Source organism: Aulonocara sp. 'chitande type north' Nkhata Bay, linkage group LG2, assembly GCF_057382095.1.
Source record: "Aulonocara sp. 'chitande type north' Nkhata Bay isolate Kocher_YH1m ecotype deep benthic linkage group LG2, A_spYH_male_GT1.1, whole genome shotgun sequence".
In the NCBI taxonomy this organism is placed as follows: domain Eukaryota; kingdom Metazoa; phylum Chordata; class Actinopteri; order Cichliformes; family Cichlidae; genus Aulonocara; species Aulonocara sp. 'chitande type north' Nkhata Bay.
This window is the reverse complement of record NC_141345.1, coordinates 35214916-35237287: the sequence shown is the minus strand read 5'-3', so window position 1 is coordinate 35237287 and position 22372 is coordinate 35214916. Positions and strand designations below refer to the sequence as shown.

Below are 22372 nucleotides of genomic sequence, written 5' to 3'. Positions count from 1 at the left end.
AACCCTGAAAAGTCCACTTCCTCCCTTCCTTCCTTACTTCCTTCCATTCCTCCAACCCATTCATCCCTCTGTCCCTCCTACCTCATCTTCTTCATCTACAGGAGAGTATGGATGGACTGCAGATGAAAATACACAAAGGGCAGACATTTAGAAGTATCCTCATGTCCCTTGTAAGTGGCATTTAACCTATTACACACACAGACACACTCAGACAGGTGGACACAGGTAGATTAATATGGTAAACACAGCACAGAAAGATTAAAATACATACAAACTGACAGAAACACTATGAAACTATTTATTGTCTGCTCTTGAGCCACTACAACTGTGGGGCAACCGTGGCTCAGGGGGTTGGGAAGTGCATCTGTAACCGGAAGGTCGCCGGTTTGATTCCCGGGCTCTCTGTCCTGGTCGTTGTGTCCTTGGGCAAGACACTTTACCCTGCTGGTGCTGGCCAGAGGGGCCGATGGCGCGATATGGCAGCCTCGCTTCTGTCAGTCTGCCCCAGGGCAGCTGTGGCTACAACCGTAGCTGCCTCCACCAGTGTGTGAGAGTGAATGAATAGTGGCATTGTAAAGTGCTTTGGGTTCCTTGAAAAGCGCTATATAAATCCAATCCATTATTATGACTACACCTTAATCTTTTGTCTTCTTCTCTTCCCCAATCTCCCTTCCGCTGGATTCCTCCATTGCTAATCACTTTTTCTTTGACTTCGACCATCTTATGTTCGTTTCTCTCCTCTTGTTTTGGATCAGTCTTCTCCACTTTTCATCTCTCCCAATTCACAATCCATGTTTTTCTCTCATCTTGTCTTTTATTCCCCCTTCACTTTTTCCCCTTCGCTCTTCATCTACCCATCTCTAATCAATTTCGTCTCCCTGTTTTCTTTCATCAAGCTTTTTAATTTATTTTTTTCCCTTCTGTGTTTGCCTTGGTGTCTGCTTGGCACACTGCAACACCCGTTAAATCAGTCATGTCAGCTTTTAACCACGAGGAAGGTGCATCCCAAAAAGGCAGCTGTAGTTTTCTCTCTTTCTGTAGGGCAGCAGAAATCACATCAGAATTTCTTTTTTGTTTGTTTTTGTATATACATGTCCACAGTGCAAGTCTGTGTAAAAAATCTTAGAGACATATAAGTCCTCGGAGTATCTGAAAATTGTATTCACTACAGTGCACCACAGGTACACCTCAATATTCTGTATGTCCGCTTATCAACAACAGGCAGCTGGCCAGAGAAGGGCCCAGATGCACCATCTTCAGGCAAGATAAATGTACAAACTAAATGTTTTAGAGCACATAGCAGTAGTAGAGAGTCATTATCTTATCACAGCTCTTTATACAAGAACATGCAAAGCAAACTCAGAAATATTTCTATTGAGACAAGGCTTCAGAAAGCTACCATATAAAGTTCACTGTAATTTTTCATTGCTTGATCATTATACTCTCTGAGGCGGCGCTGACATGTGCAGCAGGGTCACAGAAATGAGTTGACGGCACAGTGTAGTAAACGTATTCTTCAAGCTTCTACCTGGTATTGACCAGCTACTAGTGGTTAACAATTGGCATGGTTTTGATTTGGAGTAAATAGAGAAAATATCAAACCAATCCATACCCACAGGCCAGGTTTGGATCACAGCATAATTATTTTCAACCCTCCAAAGACTTCCATAGAGTGATGAGATGCCTGGATTTTCTTTGAAGCAATGCAATCATATCTTAAAGGTGATTTAGTGTTAAGTTCTAGCTCCTAGCCATTGTGGCACTTCATTAACTGAGCACAATCTGTAAAGATTGGACAGGATCAACAATATGGAGCACTAAACAATGATGGTATATGAAAGCGTACATAAAAGAATAGTCTGGGTTTGTGCTCTTGTCATAAGTCATGTCTTGAAGCTATTTTTTTTCTTTGTTGCCCACTTGTTGGATGAGAGCCGCAAGTGTAAGCATCTGTTAAATGACTGAGTCTAAAATATAGTGAGTCTGGGGATCATCAGCATATGGTTGTGCCATGTTTTCTGCTTTATGTAATTAAAAGGCATGTATTTTGGGGGGAAGGAAGAATGGCGCACAGCCTAAACAGCCATATGGAGATGCATGGCACCGCTAAAGTTGGCTAGTTATTACAGGCTTTTTATTCACGGCACTGTTCTTTTAATGTCGAGGAATAAAGTGTAGAGACAGACAACCAACAACAAATTAGGGTCTTTGTCATTCTATTCATACATCGAAATCTATGTGTGAAGAATGGCAACTCATGTGGTGTCTGAAGGAACTTTCCATCCCACACCTGCTGTTCTAGCCTGGGCTCCTGTAACTTAACAAAGGCTACCAGTTATATTAAGCTATAGCTTAATTTAACTGGTATCATTTGTTTATATTTTACAAATAATGTAAAATATAAAAAAATGAAGATAATTTGGAGCCTAGGTGAATCAGCCAATATTGGTGTCTTGTTAGCCTGACATCACAGTACAGGGGTCCAGTTCAGCCTTCACCTTAAAGTGCAAATATGTCTAGCTGCTAAACGTCATCTTTCCAAAGCTACCTTTTCATTTACACTGGCAAATGAAAAGAATACCCATGAAACATTTCGTAAAAACACTTCACTTCTAAATGTAACAGTTCTTGGTTGCTGGTTAAATTTTAAGCTGTTCGTTTGCTTTCAGTGCTAATTCTACAGTCTAGAAGAGGGGTGTCAAACTCTAGGCCTCCTGGAGTTCGACACCTGTGGTCTAGAATAACACAAATAAATGTTGTGTAAGGATCTGGGCTAGTGGAACTTTAAATCAACCTTGGTGGAAACTTTAACTATAGATTATATGCTTTGTTTAATTTTTGCAAAACCTAAAAGCAATAAAAGGGTGTCCAACTCCAGGCCTCGAGGGCCGGTGTCCGGCAGGTTTTAGATGTGTCCTTGATCCAACACAGCTTATTCAAATGGCTAAATGACCTCAACATGTCTTGAAGTTCTCCAGAGGCCTGGTAATGAACTAATCATTTGATTCAGGTGTGTTGACCCAGGGTGAGATCTAAAACCTGCAGGACATCGGCCCTTGAGTTGGCCTAGAGTTGGACAACCCTTGGCTTACTCAGTTATTCTAATTGCAAAATTAATCAAAGATTTGTATTCTTGCACTTGACCTCTTCTATGACAGAATTAAAGACAAGTCCAGAAATCTATGGAATAAAAGAAAAGTTGTTATTATCTTCAGTAGATTTTCCATGCAAGAAGAAAACATACTTTTCTGAGCCTTCAGACGGTCTCAAAGAGATATAAAAATTAGTTTAATGATTGTATATTCTGAGTATCAAAACAGTATTTACAGTATTTCTAACCCTCAATCCTAACCAAATACTTCCCTAATAATTAGTTTTGGTTGCCCTAAATTTCACCAAACCTGTTGGCTTAATCCTCAACTTTTCCCACCATCCCCCTTCCTCCAAATTCTTCTCCTATCTTTTGCCATCCTGGCCTTCATCACCCCGTCCACTTGGGCAAAATACCCACATTTTGGAAAAGCAAATGTGTTTAGTACAACAAAGCATTTATCCATGATTCTGCTTGCTGGACTGGACAGGACATGTTACTTAGAGAAATTGTGTTCCTTGCCCTTCAAGGAATTCATTTTTATCTGGCATTGACCTGAGCTGTATGTTAGGCTACTCCCCATGTCATATTAATCACTTTTACATTGGAAATGACAGTTAACCACAATTTGGTTTGCATTTTCAGGTAGTGTCAATCTTACGGTCGTCTTTGGTGTCTTGAATTGAATACCCAGTGGTTACACTAGAAGCCAAAAAAGTAAGTAAGTAAATAGATACATACATAAAATGGCTCACAAGCATTATGGGTAGGGGATTCTCATCCCTTAATAGAGCTGACAAAGACTCTTAGACACTTGCTGAAATATCTTCAGATATTTCTCTTTTTGATTACTTTTTCACTGCTCTCCTCCAGAAACTTTACAACTCTGCTTTTCCGCAAAACGGAGAAAAGATACTTATTTCTACACTGGCAGCTGTCTTTGAGCTTCCATCTTCAGCCACAAAAAACAATTTCATCATCTATAATGTAATTGGATTCCTCTGACAGCTTTTTACACCAAGCACCTTGATTAATGGTGACATGATTGGTATCAGTCAAGTAAGGGCAAGTTTGTGTATCCATGTGCACGCTCTATATCTGTACCATTGTGTTGTCTTCTGAAACCCCGTGTGTTCCGGTCATGGATGTTTGTTACAGGAGATAGACCAGGGGTCCAAAATTTAATTTCCTTCCATATAATTAGTTAGTGTGTTTAATCATACCTATCATAAGGCCTATTGGCAGACTGATTCAAAGCTTCCCTCTGCTACCATCTGGAGCAGAGGGAAGCACACATGGACATACACGGACATGCTGTCTCTGCATGAAATCATCAGTGAGCAACCACTACTACCTGAGTAATTAATAAAAGGATGGAAGATAGGAAGGAAGGAGGACCATAACTGTGTTTTCACCCCATGAATTTTAAGAAATAATGAGTCATCAAAACTTTAAATTATTGGCAATCAAAAACTTCAAACATTTGTTGTCTTTGTTGGTAAAGTAAGTAGACAATGAATAGTGATGGACACGAATAGCAGGCAATGGAAAAAATAGATTAATTTGTTATTGCTTTCTATTATAAGACACTTTAAACAATCACGTTGAGTGTTCTGAGGTGTCACTGGTTGATCTGTAAGTATATACATGGCACGATCTACCAATAAGGTTTTCGTATATACTCCCAAGTGTTGCTGGAATTTTGACTACTGGTTCCTGCATCTATTTTTCCTCCCTCATTAAGTGTTTGAAAAAGGAATGATTGCACTTCTTAGAAGCTTTCATCCATCCATTTTCCTAACTGCTTGCCCAATCAAAGGGTATGGACAGGGGCAAGAGGCATTTCATCGCAGCACTAACGCAGACAATCATTCACTAAGGAAACTAAGGATTACATTTACTTTTAGTTACCTTTCTCTGACTCGCAGGGACTTCATATAGATTAGGCTGTGTATCGGAAACACCTGTAGGTGAACAAAAATCTAATTTAAAATGGAGAAAAAAAGCTATTTTAGAGGAGTGTGTGTTTGTAACGACTAATAGTTGGTTATTAGGTTGGTTGGACTTATAGTCGGTCACATAGGTACCAATGCTGGTGGACATCTTTTGAAACAGGTAATTAAAAGCCTTTTGTATCATTTAAAGTGAATGATATTTGCATTTAATGTCCATTTAGATTTGAACAATTCAGGGTAGGATTTGACTTGCTAATGATAAGTCTGCTTTTAGTAATGTTCAAGGGTACAGGAATAAATTATGGTTTTATTGTCCAGCTTTTTCCACAAAAAGATGCAATCAAGGACATCAACGAGCTTCCATTAAAGTTTCTCTTTATTATTATTATTATTATTATTATTGTTATTATTGTTGTTGTTGTTGTTGTTGTTGCTGCATACTAATATAGATTAACTGAATATAAAATAAAATTAGCTTGAAGTGCATTTTAAAAAAAAGAAAAAAAATATTCCGGAAAGCCAGAAATCTAATTTCTTGATGTATTTTAAAACTGATCGTACTTTACTGTGTTTCCTTGTATGTGATTTTAGGTCAATTTACCATCAAAACTAAATTACAAATCCTATCATTAAAATGAAAAAAAGGACTTTTAGGTGAATGCAGTCTAGCCATGTAAATCCTTTTGCATTCAGACAAAACAATTGACATTTTCTACCTCATCCCTCCATCAACCTACTGTCTCTGCTGATCATGACCTTTAATGAATTAGCCACATCCTGCCATTTAAGGACATGTGTAGTGGGGGCTGGGTTCAAGCCAAGAATCATGGGAATCTGAGTAAACCCTGTCAGAAAGCTGGCTGTCGTGTCTCCATCCTACTTTCTCTTGCGGCACTTTGATTTAAGGGAAGACCATTATTAGTCTTTTTTTTGTATATTTTCATGCTTGGCTCCAGCTGTCCATTGTTGGATGTGGTAAACAAGTTGAAAGTAAACATCTGCACTGGCGGAGACACACTATGATACTGGTGTGTGTGCACATGCACGTAAACGACACAATGTTCTCACCTCTCTCCAAGGCAGTGTAGTCATAATTCAAACAAATGGCTATCTTGCACTGCATTGTGGGTAGGGAAGCATGAAGCATGGAGATGTTTTACAGGGGAAAAAAACAAAGGAGGCCATGAAAGGACTTCTTTTTTTTTATTCTTACACTGAAATACTGTATACTTTTGTATTTTGCTGAAAAATGGCATATTCTACTCTCTGAATACATTCTTCCAAAGCACCTGGATGGTACTATGAATGTGTAGATAGTGAGCATAGGTGGACCCAGCGGGTAAAATGAATTAAATTTTATCACAATAAAAAAACGGGTAGGATAGTGAGAAAGCAGGCAGATGGAAAACAAGGTACAATATGAGGACTTGATGGCTGCAAAAGATAAAGAGGCATGTCTGTGTGGGCACTGAGGTGTAATGTCAGGGCATATGAAACAGCTGTATTTTATCTGATGGTCTATGTGTCTTTGTAATCTAAACCAGCAGTCCCCAACCCCCGGGCCTCGGACCGGTACCGGTCCGTGAGTCGTTTGGTACCGGGCGGCGAGAGTTGAGGCTCAGGTGTGAAATGTCTGGTTTTCAGGGTTTTTATTGGTTTTCAGCGTTATTTTGTTATCGTTTTTATCGTTAACTCTGTTTTCCTGGGTCTTGTCACGCGTGTTATGAATAAATCTTCTTTTTTTCGGTACCGGTACTAGTTTTATTTTGTTGTATTTATCCGTGACACCTTAAAGGCCGGTCCGTGAAAATAATGTCGGGCATAAATCGGTCCGTGGCGCAAAAAAGGTTGGGGACCGCTGCTCTAAACTACAGCGAAATGCCTCCCAACAAAAGTAGCGCACATTACATACACACTAAATGTATACAGAACATAGTTAATAAGCATTACAGTAGCTGATTGTACATATGAAGGCGCAAATGTTCAGTGTCAAAGATGCTCATGAACAGGTTAACATGACAAGAATTCATTTAAACAAAATCTTTAGATATGATAGTATATTACTACATACAAACCCAGGACACAATACACAAATTTTGACACAGTGTTCAGATGTGTCCAAACTTGAAAAATACCCTTATCATTTCTAGTTTGACTGACAGGTAGGATTTAAGGGAATGACAAGACTCTCTGTCAGCACAAAGTATAGGAGCGATCACACATATACACTCAAACGTCTATACACAGAGGACTAGCACAGAGCCTGTCTCCTTAGGTTAGCGTAAGACTGTAGTAATCACATTTGCCAGGTTCTTGGCTGTTTCAGCAAATTAGTCATGTGATAGTGGGGTCGAAAGGGCTGTTGTGTCTATGTGTGCATGGTATACGTGCCTGTGTATGTGTGTGTTGTGCCTGTATGTAAAGGAAACAGTTCAATAAATGACAATGCTATGGTTGCCACTGGGCCGCTTGAAAGAGAAGAACCAGAAGAGAAAGATAGAGACCCTACCCTCTGAGAAACAGAGTGAGACAAAAAAGATGGGAAGACATGGACTGAGATTGAAAGAGGCAGAGGATAGGGTGAGAGCCAGCCACATAGTGAGAGCGGGAGAGAGAGACATGAGAAAATCAATGCTGTGTCCACCAGGGACAGAATGTCATGAAGGTTTTTTTACTCCGTGGTATAATGGAGGGCTGCAGCCTTTTACTGCAGGAGTCACCTTGTCTAATGGAGGGAGGGATGGAAGGATAGAAGGGAGAGTAGAGAGGGAAACACTGTAAAAGAGGGAGGGAGGGAATTTAGGGAGGTGACTAATTGGAATAAGTTGGAGACTGAAAACTTTTGGAGAAAGCGAAGAGGATAGAATGACGATGGGAAGCGCTGCAGCTGAAGAGTAGAATAAATGAAAATAAAGAATGATAGAGAAAAGAGAAAAAGGATAGAAAGATAGAGAAAAGGGGGAAATTATGAGAGGGGGAGAAGGAAGTCGTGGACTGAGCATAAAAGAGGTGGCAGCGATGGGAGGATAAACTAGAGAAAGAAAGATTAAAAAAACAGGGAGGAGGAGGAGGTGTTATAAGATGTCAAAAAAAAGGAGACGGAAGAAATGAATGATCCTGGCACAGCTGAGTCGGCCGTAAGTTTGACTGAAGAAGAAGAATGAAAAAAGGATTCACCTTGTAGCTCAAAGCTATTTAGTTAAAAAACATTTTAAAAGGGGCTGAGGCAATTTATAATCCATTGTGATTTATGTGACATTATAGCTTTGGTAGAAAATGAAGCTCCAAATGTAAACGGAGCATGTACGGCTTCTCTATTTTCATATTGGATTGCAACTGTGTATGTTGCTCCAGTGGGACAGACTGTGGCTATACTGGGGAGCACTCAGGTGCACGTGTGAGATGCCAGGAAAGAGCTTTCCCCCTTTTCAGCACATCTTTGGTGGATTTGAAGTCCAGCTTAAAAACATTAATATAAAAATGGTCACAGCTAAGGGATGGAGGAGTTGTTTTCTTTCTGCCACTGATCTTCAAATGGTTGTGAAAGTGAGTCTAAGGTGAAAGAGGTAAGGTGATGTGTAACATTTAGCTTGGATTGAGAAGCGAGAGTGGATTAGATGATCACAGGCCAACCTGAACTCAAAGGTTTGGAGCTAAGCCATGGGAACTGACACTTGCTCACTTACATGCTCACACACACACACACACACTGCAGAGTACAGAGTATAGACAGTTTCAGGCCCATTTAACTTAAGAGTAATAAGCTCCTGTGGACTTTGGCGGCCACATTGAACTTACATCACATTTGGGAGAGGAAACTAAGCAGAGGAGCACATTTGCCTGTAGCCTAACTTTGAATTACCGATCTATGGCAAGATGCATATTAATCAACTCACAGATTGCCCACTGAAAGAGTACAAAAAGCGCATAACTTAGATCTTAATTCACGGATACGCGCATTCCCATTTTGGGATGACAGATTCATATTTGGTCTGTTATACAGAGCTACTGAAAAAAATTCAAACACTTGTAATTCTCTCTGCTGTCCAAGCCTCACTAACTTGTGATTTTACTCATGGGTTGAAATGCTTTGATGAATATAACAGCCCACAACTATACATTCATTTGACATACAAAACCCTCATGTGAAAAGGACAGCTAAAGCGATAGCTGAAGGTAAATGTTTGAATGTCGATTATCAGCACTTGTTAATGATCTAATGAAACAGCATGTTTATGGTTAAGAAAACAGTTTCACCAGTAAGGTTCATTTAGTAGCTGTTTTACGGTGTTTTATAATGTTTTCATCTGTAATTGTCCTATTAATGTTCATCTTGTCTGAGTTGAGTTAAAACAGAACTTCAAAGTTCATTCGCGACATTTCAGCAGCAGTGGAGAAAATAAATCTCACTTCAAGGTCCATTTAGCAGCTGTTGTGGGGCTTTAGAGCCCATAATACGCCCGTCATCAGATGAATGAAATGAAATAATTGAACCACGTGGTGATGTGTTTTCACTTATCTTCATTAGCGGTAGTTCAGAGGATATATATGAGAGATACAACTGGCGAGCAATCAAATATGATCCACCTTTGCATCACCGAAGCGATTATGGTTCATTACTTTCAAGTTAAAATCTGTTTCGGAAACATTTGCATCTTTTTCATTTACACACTTTACCTGCACTATTTGCACAAGTGAAATATGCAGAGAAAACATGTGGTTATTTAGATTTAATTCTTTCCATCTCATTAGCCCCAGGAATACACTTTTCCTTTCGCCTGTCAGTCAGCATCTATGGTAGCGAAATAAGAATCGCCAAAGAATGGCTTTTTATCTTTTCATAGCTTGTAGTTATTATGTGTTGCTATGTGTTTCCGTCTCTTCCTCTCTTCATCTCCTCTGTCATGTCAGATGTGTGATGAAACATGGCAGCAAACTTCAATTTACACAGAGAAGATTTGTTGGCCTAATCTAATGATTTCCGCAGCAACATCAACTTTTATTGTCGCCTGTTTTTCATAAAGCTGAAGTGTCCTGCAGAACCAAATTTCTATTTTTTTTCTATCTAATGTTTTCCTGAATCCTTTCTCATTTAGAACATTTCCACAAGAGCCTGTCTGGTAGTTTAGAGGCGCCATTGATCAGCTATTATTGATGGGAAGCATTGATTGGGAAGCGTATTGATCTCACTATTGGTGATTAGGAGATCGTGAATATTTGACAGGGGGATATTGAGCATTTGATTTGAGGACAAAACCTTTGTGGACAGGAAGAGTGGTAAGGGAGACAAGCTGATTTAACAGTAAGAAAAGAAGGAATATGGGACCAGGCAAGAAAAAAAAGAGAATGAAGGAGAGAGGAAGGGCAGCAGAGAAGCAGGTTGTAGCAGGTGTACGGAGTAGGAGGTACAAGTTTCTGATTCTCTTTCAAATATAAAAACCACATACGTAGAATGTAATGCTTTGGACTGCATTTCTCAACATAAAATTGCAAAGAAATTGGGGATTTAAATCTAAGGTAAATATTATTATTGTAAGAAATCTCTGTACTAGGGCTGCCACAAACGATTATTTTGATAGTCGACTAGTCACCGATTATTTTTGCGATTAGTCGACTAATCAGATCATGCATCCGTGCAGCTTATTGCACCAGCAGCATCTGCTCTTATATAACTATCATTAGCTTACAGCTTTAAGTGTTTAAGGTATGTGCTAACTAAAAATAAAGACAAGATGATAGTTTATTAAATTTTAATGAAATTTGCAGATTGTTTCGGTGAAGTTTAATAAACTCCTTGCTATCTAAAATATAACAGGACACTGGAGTATATTCTCCAGCATCTCACACTTCTGATAATCAGCTGTCTGCTTGACGTTTATTCAGCTGTGTAAAAACTATAACTTTAATCTCAGCCAAACCGATTTACTCAGGAACAAATAAAATACTGAAAAAAGCCAAACAATAACATTTTTAAGTTATCTAAGTGACTTATATATATTTAACTCGAGTAGCGAAAGACGGCGGTGGGTTTGAAAACGATTTGCCGGGAGTCCGGTGTTCTCACGGCTCTAGTTAGCCTTGCCCCCGGCTAGCTATCGAGCTAGTGGGTAACAGACGTCTCCGAAAACGTCGGAGCGCTTTTGAAAATATGCGGTGTCTTGATAAACTGAGCAGATATTTGAGGTTTACACAGCTACATTCTCGCCTGAAAATATGTTAAACGTTTATTTTGTGACCCAGAAAGAATAATAAGAGTAATATTAAAACTAACTAGCTGCCGCCATTGTTGGAAACTGAGCTGGGCTGCGCTATGAATTCTGGGACACAGTTTCTTCTTCTTCGGGGTTTAACGGCAGCTGGCATCCTTGCACATGCAGTGCTGCCATCTTCTGTTTCAGTCCGTTATTACACTCTTAAATCCTGCTACTTATTCCTGCGTCTTTTGTGATCTTACAAAGCTTCAAACGACGCGTCGACTATTAAATTAGTCGTTGTTCGATTTTGATAGGGCGACGTAATCGTGACTAGTCGACAAATCGTGGCAGCCCTACTCTGTACACAAGGGAAAGTGTGAAAACCAATACAGAACAGGTGTACCCTGGGACCCTCGATTGGCAATCCACTCAAAACAGACTTGATTCTATAGTGAAACTAAATGCAGACTTCTAAAAACTACTGTCAGGGAATTCAGTGTGTTGATGCATCAACAAGTTTAAACTCTTGCTGAAGTGGAGATATGGGAGCTTCATCAACAAGGCTAAAGCTTTTATCAGCCCACAGTTTAGCCTGCATCCCTGATAGAGTGACAGGCCATTACACAAGGCATGGATGACTGGCACATCTGTGCCAAACAAAACTATACACTGTTTTTACAGTAATCAAAACACACATGCATATGACATAATTTACAGAAAAGCCATTGCTTATATCCGCAAGACATTGCCAAAGATAGAGTGCACAAGTGGCCTGCCTATCGTCCTGAGATGTCATCTTTAGAAACATTTAAAAGATTACAAACTGAAAAATATGAAAAAGAAGATCCTAAAAGGTGAAGCAGCTAAAATTCTATCAAGTCTTTCCAGTTATCAAAGAGTTAAAGGAGGTGATGAACCATCCTTAAGGAATAACTATTTTTAATTATTAGCTCTTTTAAGTAGGAATGACATTGTTTTATTGTAGCTATGCAGTAAAATTCAAACACCATACGCATCTTCATTATAGTACAAGTGATTTAAAAAGAAATCCATCCATGCAGCTTACTGGATTTAACTTAAACTCATCTGATGCTAGCATATAGTAAACACAAACAATCTGTTATATGAACTATGAACATCCTGTTTTTATTAAAGTTGTATTTTGTTCACATTTAATGAAGTTGAATATATAAACACAGGAGCAATTAAATGGATGAAGTCTAAATGTGATTTTGTGCTTCATGATTGTGTAATAATCCCAGAGAAAATGCAAAAATCTTTAGGCATTTATGAACATTTCCGGATGCAGTAATATACGATACACATGTGATAGGTAGTGGAGAGGAGAAGATGAAAAAGAGAATTATAATAATTGTGCTTACAGGTTCTTGACACCGGTGATCCCTCTGAAAGCCTTTCTTGGAACTGCCTGGATCTGGTTTTCACTGAGGTCTCTGCAGAGAGGGAAGAGGAAGACAAGAGGATGAGAGACAGACAGGGAGAACGGGAGAAAGAGAGAGAGAGTGACCGAAGAAGTGGCATTAGTTGAGGTATACACTTAAGATAGGAGTCAAATGATAAACAAAGCCACAACCATTTGATCTAACGCACATACAGCTACACACACACTCACACACACAGACACACACACACACACACCCAATTACAGAACAAAGGCACAGAAGGAGAAAGAGATGGAGAGAGAGGGGGTGAGAGAAAGGATGATATGACATTTATGATCAGTGGAACAATTTGGTCCAAAGAGCTTCAAAGACAAAAGGAACTATAAGAAATATGGCTGGCACGAGTCCATCTGCTGCCTTGAAGAATGTGTGTGTGTCTGTGTGTGTGTGTGTGTGTGTCTGTGTGTGTATGCGTGTGTGTGTGTGTGTGTGTGTGTGTGTGTGTGTCTGTGTGTCTGTGTGTCTGTGTGTGTGTGTGTCTGTGTGTGTGTGTGTGTGAGATTAATGAAGAGGCAATGCAAGGAAAGAATGAGAAACTATGAAGAGAGAATCAGAGTAAAAGACGCGTGCGTGTGTGTGTGTTGCATCTGTGTGTTTCACATGTTTTTAATGTAGAACTTTTTTCTTTCTTTTTTTCTCCTTTACTGGAGCCCTCCGACAGCGCCTCATTGCTCTGGCATTAAAATGAAGCAATCATATTTTTTCTGAGAAACAGAAGAACACACACACATTTTATTACCGTCATTAAGCGATTTATTTATTTTTTCTCCCCTTTAAGGATTTCCATCTTCCTCATTCTCTCAACACACAGTGAACATGGGATTACATGCAACACCCTCGGTTTCTTTTCTCTTCCTGCTCAATAGAGCCAAATGATTTTTGACATGACTCAGCGGCCTTAAATCTATTAGTTTTGTTTGCGGGGAAGAAGAAGGCCTGGCAGGTAATCAGACTTCAGAAAGCACAGCGTGATTACAGGGAGAAAAGGAAAGGTATGAAATATCGCACGGCTGATCGCCTTATATTGCTGCGAGCTAGGCCTGCGTTGAACAATCATACTATACTACACAAAGCCAATCAGCACATTAATACATGGCTGTGTATTTTAGATAGTCGACATACACTTAGAAAATCACAACAAAGCAGCACAAAAGAGCAGCACAACTCTGGACCTTTATGTTTGATTTAGACATAAATACATGCGTACAGATAAGCACTCAGCATGTGACAAACACATTCATAATGTTTTCTTGTCACACAATTAAGGAACACTGCTTCGTACTTATCAGTTTTCACACAGACAATAAAACACATGTGCCCACACACACACGCACATCTTGGAAGAAATATGCCACGCTCACATACATGCCGTATATGCTTAAGCTATCTAATTTACACTCACACTTGCATTCATGTAGCCTACACAGGAAGAAAATTGGCTGTGCATTATTCCAGAGCCAATCAACTTTTATTAGTGCCGTGAATGTTAATTGGCGAGCCGTGCTCAGAAAACAGAAAACTCATTTCCTCAAACTAACAAGGTTTCATCGTTTTGGATGTTTCCCTTTCAGCCTTGTGTTTTCTGGCTCATTCCTTTTGTTTGACAAGAGATGAGTGTTCCCTGTTTTGTCTCTGCAGGCCTTGATGGGAAAAGTATGTGCCTGGCATTGTGTAGTCTTTAGGCAAAGAAAATGTGTGCTTTTATGTGCAATTTTGCTCAGCACTTGTGGTAACAAAGAGCAGGGGGGGAAACGGCACACATTTGACAGGCAGGAATGGTATTATGATATTTTAATGTGCAGCACAGCCAGAAAATATTCCTTGTGTTTACACTTCTTGTTTTGAAGGTTTTGACACTTTTTGGGTATAGCCATGTTTTGTTTTTTTCCCTTTTTACTGAAAAGAGATTTTCTTCTTCTTTTGCGTCTTTGGTGTTCCCATACTGACATTGACAGAGCAAATAGGAAGCAGAATGCAAAGCTGTTATCAGTCTTGCTTTGTATTGCACATTCACATTCTCTATCATTCTCTAGTATCTATCACTCTCTCCATCCATCTACCTATCTAACAATATCCATAAATCTATCTTGTTTATCTCTTTAATTTGCATCTCTCTCATATGGCCCTGCGCTCTGTGGACTGCTGACAAACAGAGCAAAGAATAAAAACAAAAAGAAAGCAGGAGAATGAGAACAAGATAAAGGAGGAAAAGGCATTAAAAAGTCATATATCAGATGAGTTCCATGGCTAATAAATCTTTTATCGTTTTGTTTACCCACCATATTTATTTGTTATTTCTTCTAACAGAAGGAAAACCATCCAAGTCAAATAAAACCTATTATGAGACTGTGTGTCTCTCTGCCGGCCTTTATGACTCCAGCTGAGTGACTGACACCAGCGCCAGCAGTGCACGGTTTAGGCCCAAATAATAAAACTCATATGTGACAAGACCGTGAATGAAGTTTTCATTATATGGATGAGTTCTGGTCATCTGTTTGTGAAAATTATTTTAGGGGTCGCTTTTTTTTTCTTTCTTTTTTTGTTAACTAGCCATGCTGCATCACTGCTTTGGTGACATTTTGTGAATTGAAAATAAAAGACAGACACCTCATCAACATTTTATTGGAGAGAAGAAAAATACGACGTTTTATGTTAGCAAGTAAATCAGGATTCAGTGTGTGATGTGCAAATTTTAATGGGATTTTACACTGCTCAGAATTGTCATATTCAGATATTTAAGAATGAAATATTCAAATTGACAGTTCTTGCTGAGACACATTGTGTAGTTTGTTGTGAACACAATGACGTAACAAACTTCACAATGTATGTGAGTCAGTGGAAACCATCGATCCTTTGAGGGCTGGATTCAAACTCACACCAAAATTCAAAGTTAAAAAACATGAAATCAAAGTCTGCGCCAACTTGTGTTAATGCGGCTCTCTGGTGTGTGCGACCCTCCAACGTGATTTCTCCAGACCATCACTGACCCATTGCCAAACTGGTCACGGTAGATGATCTTGCAAGCAGCATAGAGAAGAAGAAATTCCAATCCAGAATCTCAAATTGGGGGTTCTGTCATTATAAATATGCTGGGTTTCAAATTCTTACTGTTCTGATATTGGCAGGCAGTGATGAACAATATGATTTTAGCAACCACAAAGCTATTCAAGCGGTAACAAAACGTGAACTGTGTGTTGCATGGCTAAGATATGCTGTGGTTGGACAAACTGAAATCTGATAATAGGCTTGATCACTGGCATGACTGGCAAAAAAAACCCAAGCAAGCAAATGCTTTGATTGACAGTATAATGTAATTTAGGGAATAATTCAAAGCTTAATTCTGAAAATGTGTTATTTAAAATAAAGTTAACACATTGGAAAAAATCTGCAACACTGAAAACAAAAGCAAAAAATATAACGATAGTCATCAGATTGGAATTAAAATGTTTCAAGACCTGGACAGAGCAGAGGAATTCAACAGTAAAAAACCTCAAAAATTAAATATACGTCAATATTTCTAAATGACCCCCCCACACCCCCAGCAGATTTCACCAACAGGTCTCCATGTATTATTCCTTGCGGTGGGAATAAATGAGAGTATAGGAAACACGATGAAGAAGTAACTCACAGAGCTTATTAATGAACTGACACTATGCTGAAATACTGATAATACAATCGTACACACAAACTGACGCCACAATTCAGTGAATAAACATAATTTTTGCTATTACCTTTTAAATGAGGTTTTGTATTTGCTGGTAGCACAGATATTGTGATGATCATAGACGATCATCTCGGAGTGTAAGTGCTGCAGCATTGCATTACATTTACATACTATTTTTTAACCTTTAAAAAGACTAAATAAAATATTAAATAACTTAACAAAACTAATGCATTTAAAACCAGTCAAATCAATGCAAAATCTACTTAAAATCAAGCATCCACATCGGACCCCAATAACCTATAGTAAGACAGCTAGTTTAAAAAGAAAGAAAAAAGAGTTCTGCAGTAATAAAGCAGATGCCTCTTTCTACCATTTCACACAGCTTATACTGAGAGTTATTAAAAATTACCCATAATGCATTCCTAAAATCTGAAGCCATTCACGATCCACAGCTCTGTTATGCCATCATGTAGACGGTTGTCCTCCTCTCATCTCTGTGTGAGTCATACCTGCCAACCTTTGAGTAGAGCATGGCTATGATCAACAGAAGATTGGCCTATGACCCTTGAAAAGGACACTCACTGATTGGCCAGCTACAAAGGCACAAACTCACAAAGCCCAAGCATATAGCGGCCTCATTTGGAAAGTGGAATGGTTTGGACAACATTTAAATTATTGGATTTAGCCTCTTTTTTTGGTCCTCCTCCAATACCACAGCATTTGAGGCAGAGAGCGATTAATCTCCTAAGAATTCTATTAAAGAGACGGATGGCTGTTTGAATTATGCATCAGTTTCATTAAGATGACAAATTCTGTAAATTATATCAGTGATACTGATTATGAAAACAACTGCATATCTTTGAGAAAGAGAAGGATTTGAAGAACACCTCTTCCACCCTTGTGGTCAACACCGGTGCCCCTCAGGGGTGTGTTCTGAGCCCTCTGCTATACACTCTCTTCACCCATGACTGTATTTCCTCCTGCGCGTCCAATCTCATTGTTAAGTTTGCAGATGACACTACAGTGCTCGGACTTATATCCAACAATGATGAGACAAACTATAGGACAGAGGTGCAACAACTAGAGTCATGGTGCCACGACAATAACTTGGTCTTAAACACCAAAAAGACCAAGGAGATCATTGTAGATTTCCGGAAGAGGGGTCATAACAACCATCTGCCTCTCTTCATTGGCAGGAGGCGGTGGAGAGGGTGAGCAGTTTTAAATTCTTGGGGGTAACTGTGACCGAGGACCTGTCCTGGGGCAACCATATCACCTCAGTTGTACGGAAGGCCCAACAGCGCCTCTACTACCTGAGGAGACTGCGGAGCGCACACATTCCCAGATCTCTGATGTTGAACTTCTACAACTGTGCCATCAGCAGCGTTCTGACGTATGGATTTCTAGTGTGGTTCCCCAGCTGCACCAAGGCCGACCAGCAAGCACTCCAGCGGGTGGTGAAAGAAGCTGGCAGAATTATTGGAACAAGTCTGCCAGAGATCAGTAATATCTTCCCCACTCGCTGTCTGAGGAGGGTGCACAGTATCCTGCGGGACCAACATCACCCTGCGCGCCACCTTTTCCATCTGCTGCCCTCAGGGAGAAGGTACAGGTCTATACAGGCCAGAACATCCAGACTGGCCAACAGCCTGTATCCACAGGCTGTGAGGCTCCTGAACTCTCTGCCCCCCTCTCACGGACAATAACCATATCCAACTTCTTAATAGCAATGAACTGGTCTGCATTGGTGCATCATATCTTTATTCTCTTCCCCCTCCTGCCCCCCCCCCTTTCTTAAATAGATAACTATCATATCTGATATCATATCTCACAGTACAATAATATTGAATGGGTTGCATTGTTGTATTTTGTCATGTTTCTCAGGTCTTTGTCTGAATTTCTACGAACATTATTGCTAAGGATTGTCTTATTGCATTGGAGTCACACTGGGTTAAATATGTACACTTGGGTTTTAAGGGGTATTTATTATTTTCTTCTTTTTTTTTTGGGGGGGTTGTATGGAAGCCCCAAACGCAATTTCATTGTTCTTGACAATGACAATAAATAAATAAATACTAAATACTAAATACTGGATAGAGATAAGACAAACAATACAAAGTTCACCAAAGTTCACGCATGTTGACTTTCGTATCTGTGGGTGCAGATGAATGGCGAAGTAGACTACAAAGAAAGAAAACAAAAGAACAACAACAAAGGGCATCAGCAGAAGAAACAGTCTTCCATTATCCATTCTGTGTTTGCTATGGCGCTTGACGTACTGTATAATTGATAGAATTTTGACCAAATGTTTCCAGACCTCCTTTCTTTCACTACACAGACCCCCCACTCTCAGTTAGCAGTTTCCAGCCAAGACCTCCCCTCTCTGGGCATGGTGACTCTCTGTGGCCCCTCAAAGTCTGGAGGGATTGAGAATGACACCAAGATCCTCCTGGGGTAGAAGTGTGAGTGTGTGTGCATGCGCGCACGCGTGTGTATGCTCCAAGCCATCACCTCCTCCATATTAAGTTCCATTATTCATGTGAGAAGAAACACTCACCAGGTCACCCTTTACCACTTCGGATATTACTCTTAACCCTTTGATGCACACAGAGAACCACACACACACACACAATAGTCTACATTACTGGCATTAACAACAGCATTTCCATCTTTTGTTCCCATACACAAAAATCAAAAAGTGTTCTTTTTCTTGAGCTATTTCCCCCTGCATTGCTCTGTGTAACAGAAGTCACCAGATATTAGATGGATCCACCCTCAGGCTCATCCAGATATGAGTGAGGGCCACTCAGCCCTGAACTATTGACCTATAACATGGGAGTAGAAGCAGACTTGTTTGATTTCATGTGGCTTTGTGTCAGATGGCATCACAGGAGGTCTTAGTTAGACAGAGATGACAAGAAGGGCAGCAAAGGTGTGTGTCTGTGTGTCAGCTAGAATTTGTGAGCCCCTGTGTGAATGAAACAGCAGGCACGTGAGAGTGGATGGGCAACAATGTATATGCATCTGTGTGTGTCTTTTATTAAAAGATGAAGGAGTGTAGCGGACAAAAAGAAAGAGGACTGACCCTTGGCTTGGCTCCAGGGGACGGATGAAAAAGAGATGGGGGAAGAATAGGTGGAAAATTGAGGGAGAGGAAGAAAAGGAGAGAGTAGAAAGACAGAAGTGGCACGATTTATTTTTTGAAACCTGAGACTTTCAATGGTTAGCGCAAGCCTCTTCACTTCTCCCTTTGCTTCTTCCTCTTCTCTCACTTTCTTTTTCACCTCTTCCAGCTATATCACTTTCTCTCTCTCCTTTTCTCTCCCTTGGGGGCTGTAACTGCATTTAATATTGTTCCATAAAGAGAGTAATAAATATCGACTGCTGGCTAGCTCATATTCCCCTTGTTTTTTAAGGCACTCTACTGTAGGGTAAGACCAAAGTCATGCAGCAGGTATTCCAGTGCTTACCGTGTTTACTGCACATGTGATTTAATATCGTATGCCATCTGTAAACATTTGAATTACTAAGGTGTCCTTTATACTATTTAACTTAGTCACAGTTCATATATGTTAAGGTTTCGATGCCACAGATTGTGAGCTAGAAAGTTCAACCATATTCCCGTGGCTGCAAAAAAAATGTTTAAATTCATATTATAATGTTAAATGACCAGTATTTGTTTTTATTTTATGTCACACTGTGTATATCTATATAGCTTCAGCCTGTATATATGATATTCTCAACACTGACGTATTGGGTGAGGTTAAAAGCTTCTGTTGTTGTATGCTGGGAGAACTTGCTGGCTATAAGCACTGCATATTGGCAGTGCCACAAACATATATCTGGGTGCATTCAAAACTGGACTTAAGCCTTCCCATTATAACCACGGTCTTCAAGTCGCAGCTGCCAAGTGGCTTTAGTTGAATGATTCTGACTTGCAGCAACAAACAGGGGGGATATATTATTCAACGCGTTGGCAGTGTGTTGCAGACAGCAGGACTGCAGCATGGGAATGCATGGTGGAGGTTTTATTTTTTTCATATTTTGAAATCTTAAAATAAACCAAAAGGAATTTTCTCATCGTCAAGCTGTGTAATTCATGTCGTATGGAAAATGATTATGGTGAACGACATTAAATGATCTGTTTTCATTTTTTCAAAGTTTGCACGTTTTTGCTTCGTTCTTTGTATTCATATTCCTTCTTCCACTTGCACTTTACACTGATATGACAGTTGTATTGCTTGTCTTGTCCAGCTCCTGGCAAGAGATGTATGAAGTACACTTTCCAAAATGCAGAATTATCCATAGTGTACATTTCTTCTAGATTGCAAGTGTTCCCTGAAAGCCTTGTATTTACATAATAGAATAAATGTCAGTTTTAGGCAACTGGGAAATGCTGCTGCAAAGATAAATAAAACTACTTCCCATCAGACACATATGACCGTAAAATCTATCTTCAGCATTCTGGCATCTTATAAATGGACAGCTCTAAATGGTTTTTCGTTCCATCCCTCCCTCCTTTTTGCCTTTCTCCTTCCATTCTTTGTAATTCTTCATCAGTCTTTTGACTCGGTGCCCTTGCTACGGCGCCCCATCCCTCCTCCCCGATTCAACTACCCTCCCCATCTCCACTCCCAGTGATTTAATTAAGTGGACCCTTTATGAATAAAAATATTGCCCCCATCTATTGATCATGGCGGATGGGAGGCTGACAGCCCTGGCTGGCTGTAACGGGACAGGACAGCCACTCTTCTTACTCACTCCATTCCCTGGATCTAAGTGTGTGTGTGTGTGTGTGTGTGTGTGTGGATTTTATAGGTGCGTGTGTGTGTATGAACAGGTGAGTGAGTGACATGGCGTATAATTATGAGTGGGTGTGTATCCCGGCTGTTAAGTGTCTGTGTGCTTGTGTGTCCGTGGGCACATTTGTTGGAGAACCAGCCTTCGGGGAGCTGTAGCATCTAAATCAAACTAAGCGTTCTCAAAAGCTCTCAGGGGCCCTTGCAAATCCTTCGTTGGAGACACACACCTACATAGACACACACGCGTGCACACATTCCTCAAACGCCTCCTTTGATACATACACTGCATCAGCATTATAAATGGACATTGTCTGCACTTTTCGTTTCTCTCACTCTCTCCCCTCTGTTCTTTCCCTTCCTCTATCCATCGCTCTCCATACGGCTGTAAGTATCTATTATGTTTTGTCGATACTGTAATTAAATTGGACAGCTTAATGCAATTCTCTGTGATCCATAGGCCTTTATGGATATAAAAGCTTTTCTGGCCCCATGCCCATAAGACGTCCAGCAAATTTAGATGAGTTACTATCGGCAAAAGAAGAAAAAAATAGTTGTAGAGGTTAAGGCAGCAGGGCGCACACATGGTCATTTGTTATTGGCTAATTCACTTTAATGTCCCTGACGCCATTTTGCTTTAATACATTTTCTTATTTGAATTGTCATCCACAGGACTAAGCAATATCACTACTCTGCCTCCTTCTCTTTTTTTTCCTTCTCAGTTCTTCCTTTTCTTCTTCCTTTAGCTAAGCGATACTGCAGGCTCTTAGGGACATTTATGGAGCTAATAAAAGTTAGAGCAGCAAAGGATCAAGAGAGGACATTAGATTGGATGCAGGCAGGAAAGATAAATGGAGGGAAAAGAGGATGGATTAACAGGCTGGTGAGAAAAGATAGAAACAGACTATAAGTGCGATAGATGAAGGGATGGGGGTGCTAGGTAAATTATAGAAAGACGCAAATTAGTATACAGAGAGCTAAGCCGAACCACTTAAACGCTGAGCAATCTTTACCAAACCACCAATTTATATATAACAAAACTTAAACAGGAGCAAAATTGAGACTTTGGTGAAATAATGTTTTGACTTCTTCAAAAAGGTAAACAAAAATGCTGCTGAACCTATAAATTATAAAAATAAACCAAATAAAATAGTTTTAATATCAGTCAGTTGTTTTCATTACTGACATGACAACAGCTGTTTTAGA

At 39.8% G+C, this 22372-nt stretch overlaps 1 protein-coding gene across 1 annotated transcript in view; it reads right to left on the bottom strand.

The window, feature by feature from the left end:
• Positions 1–22372, bottom strand: part of slit3 (slit homolog 3 (Drosophila)) — a 240093-nt gene that overhangs the window by 95737 nt on the left and 121984 nt on the right. The window contains exon 5 of the mRNA XM_086260441.1: positions 12623–12694. Within this exon, the coding sequence (XP_086116567.1) occupies positions 12623–12694 (72 nt within the window). The remainder of the gene's footprint in view (positions 1–12622; positions 12695–22372) is intronic.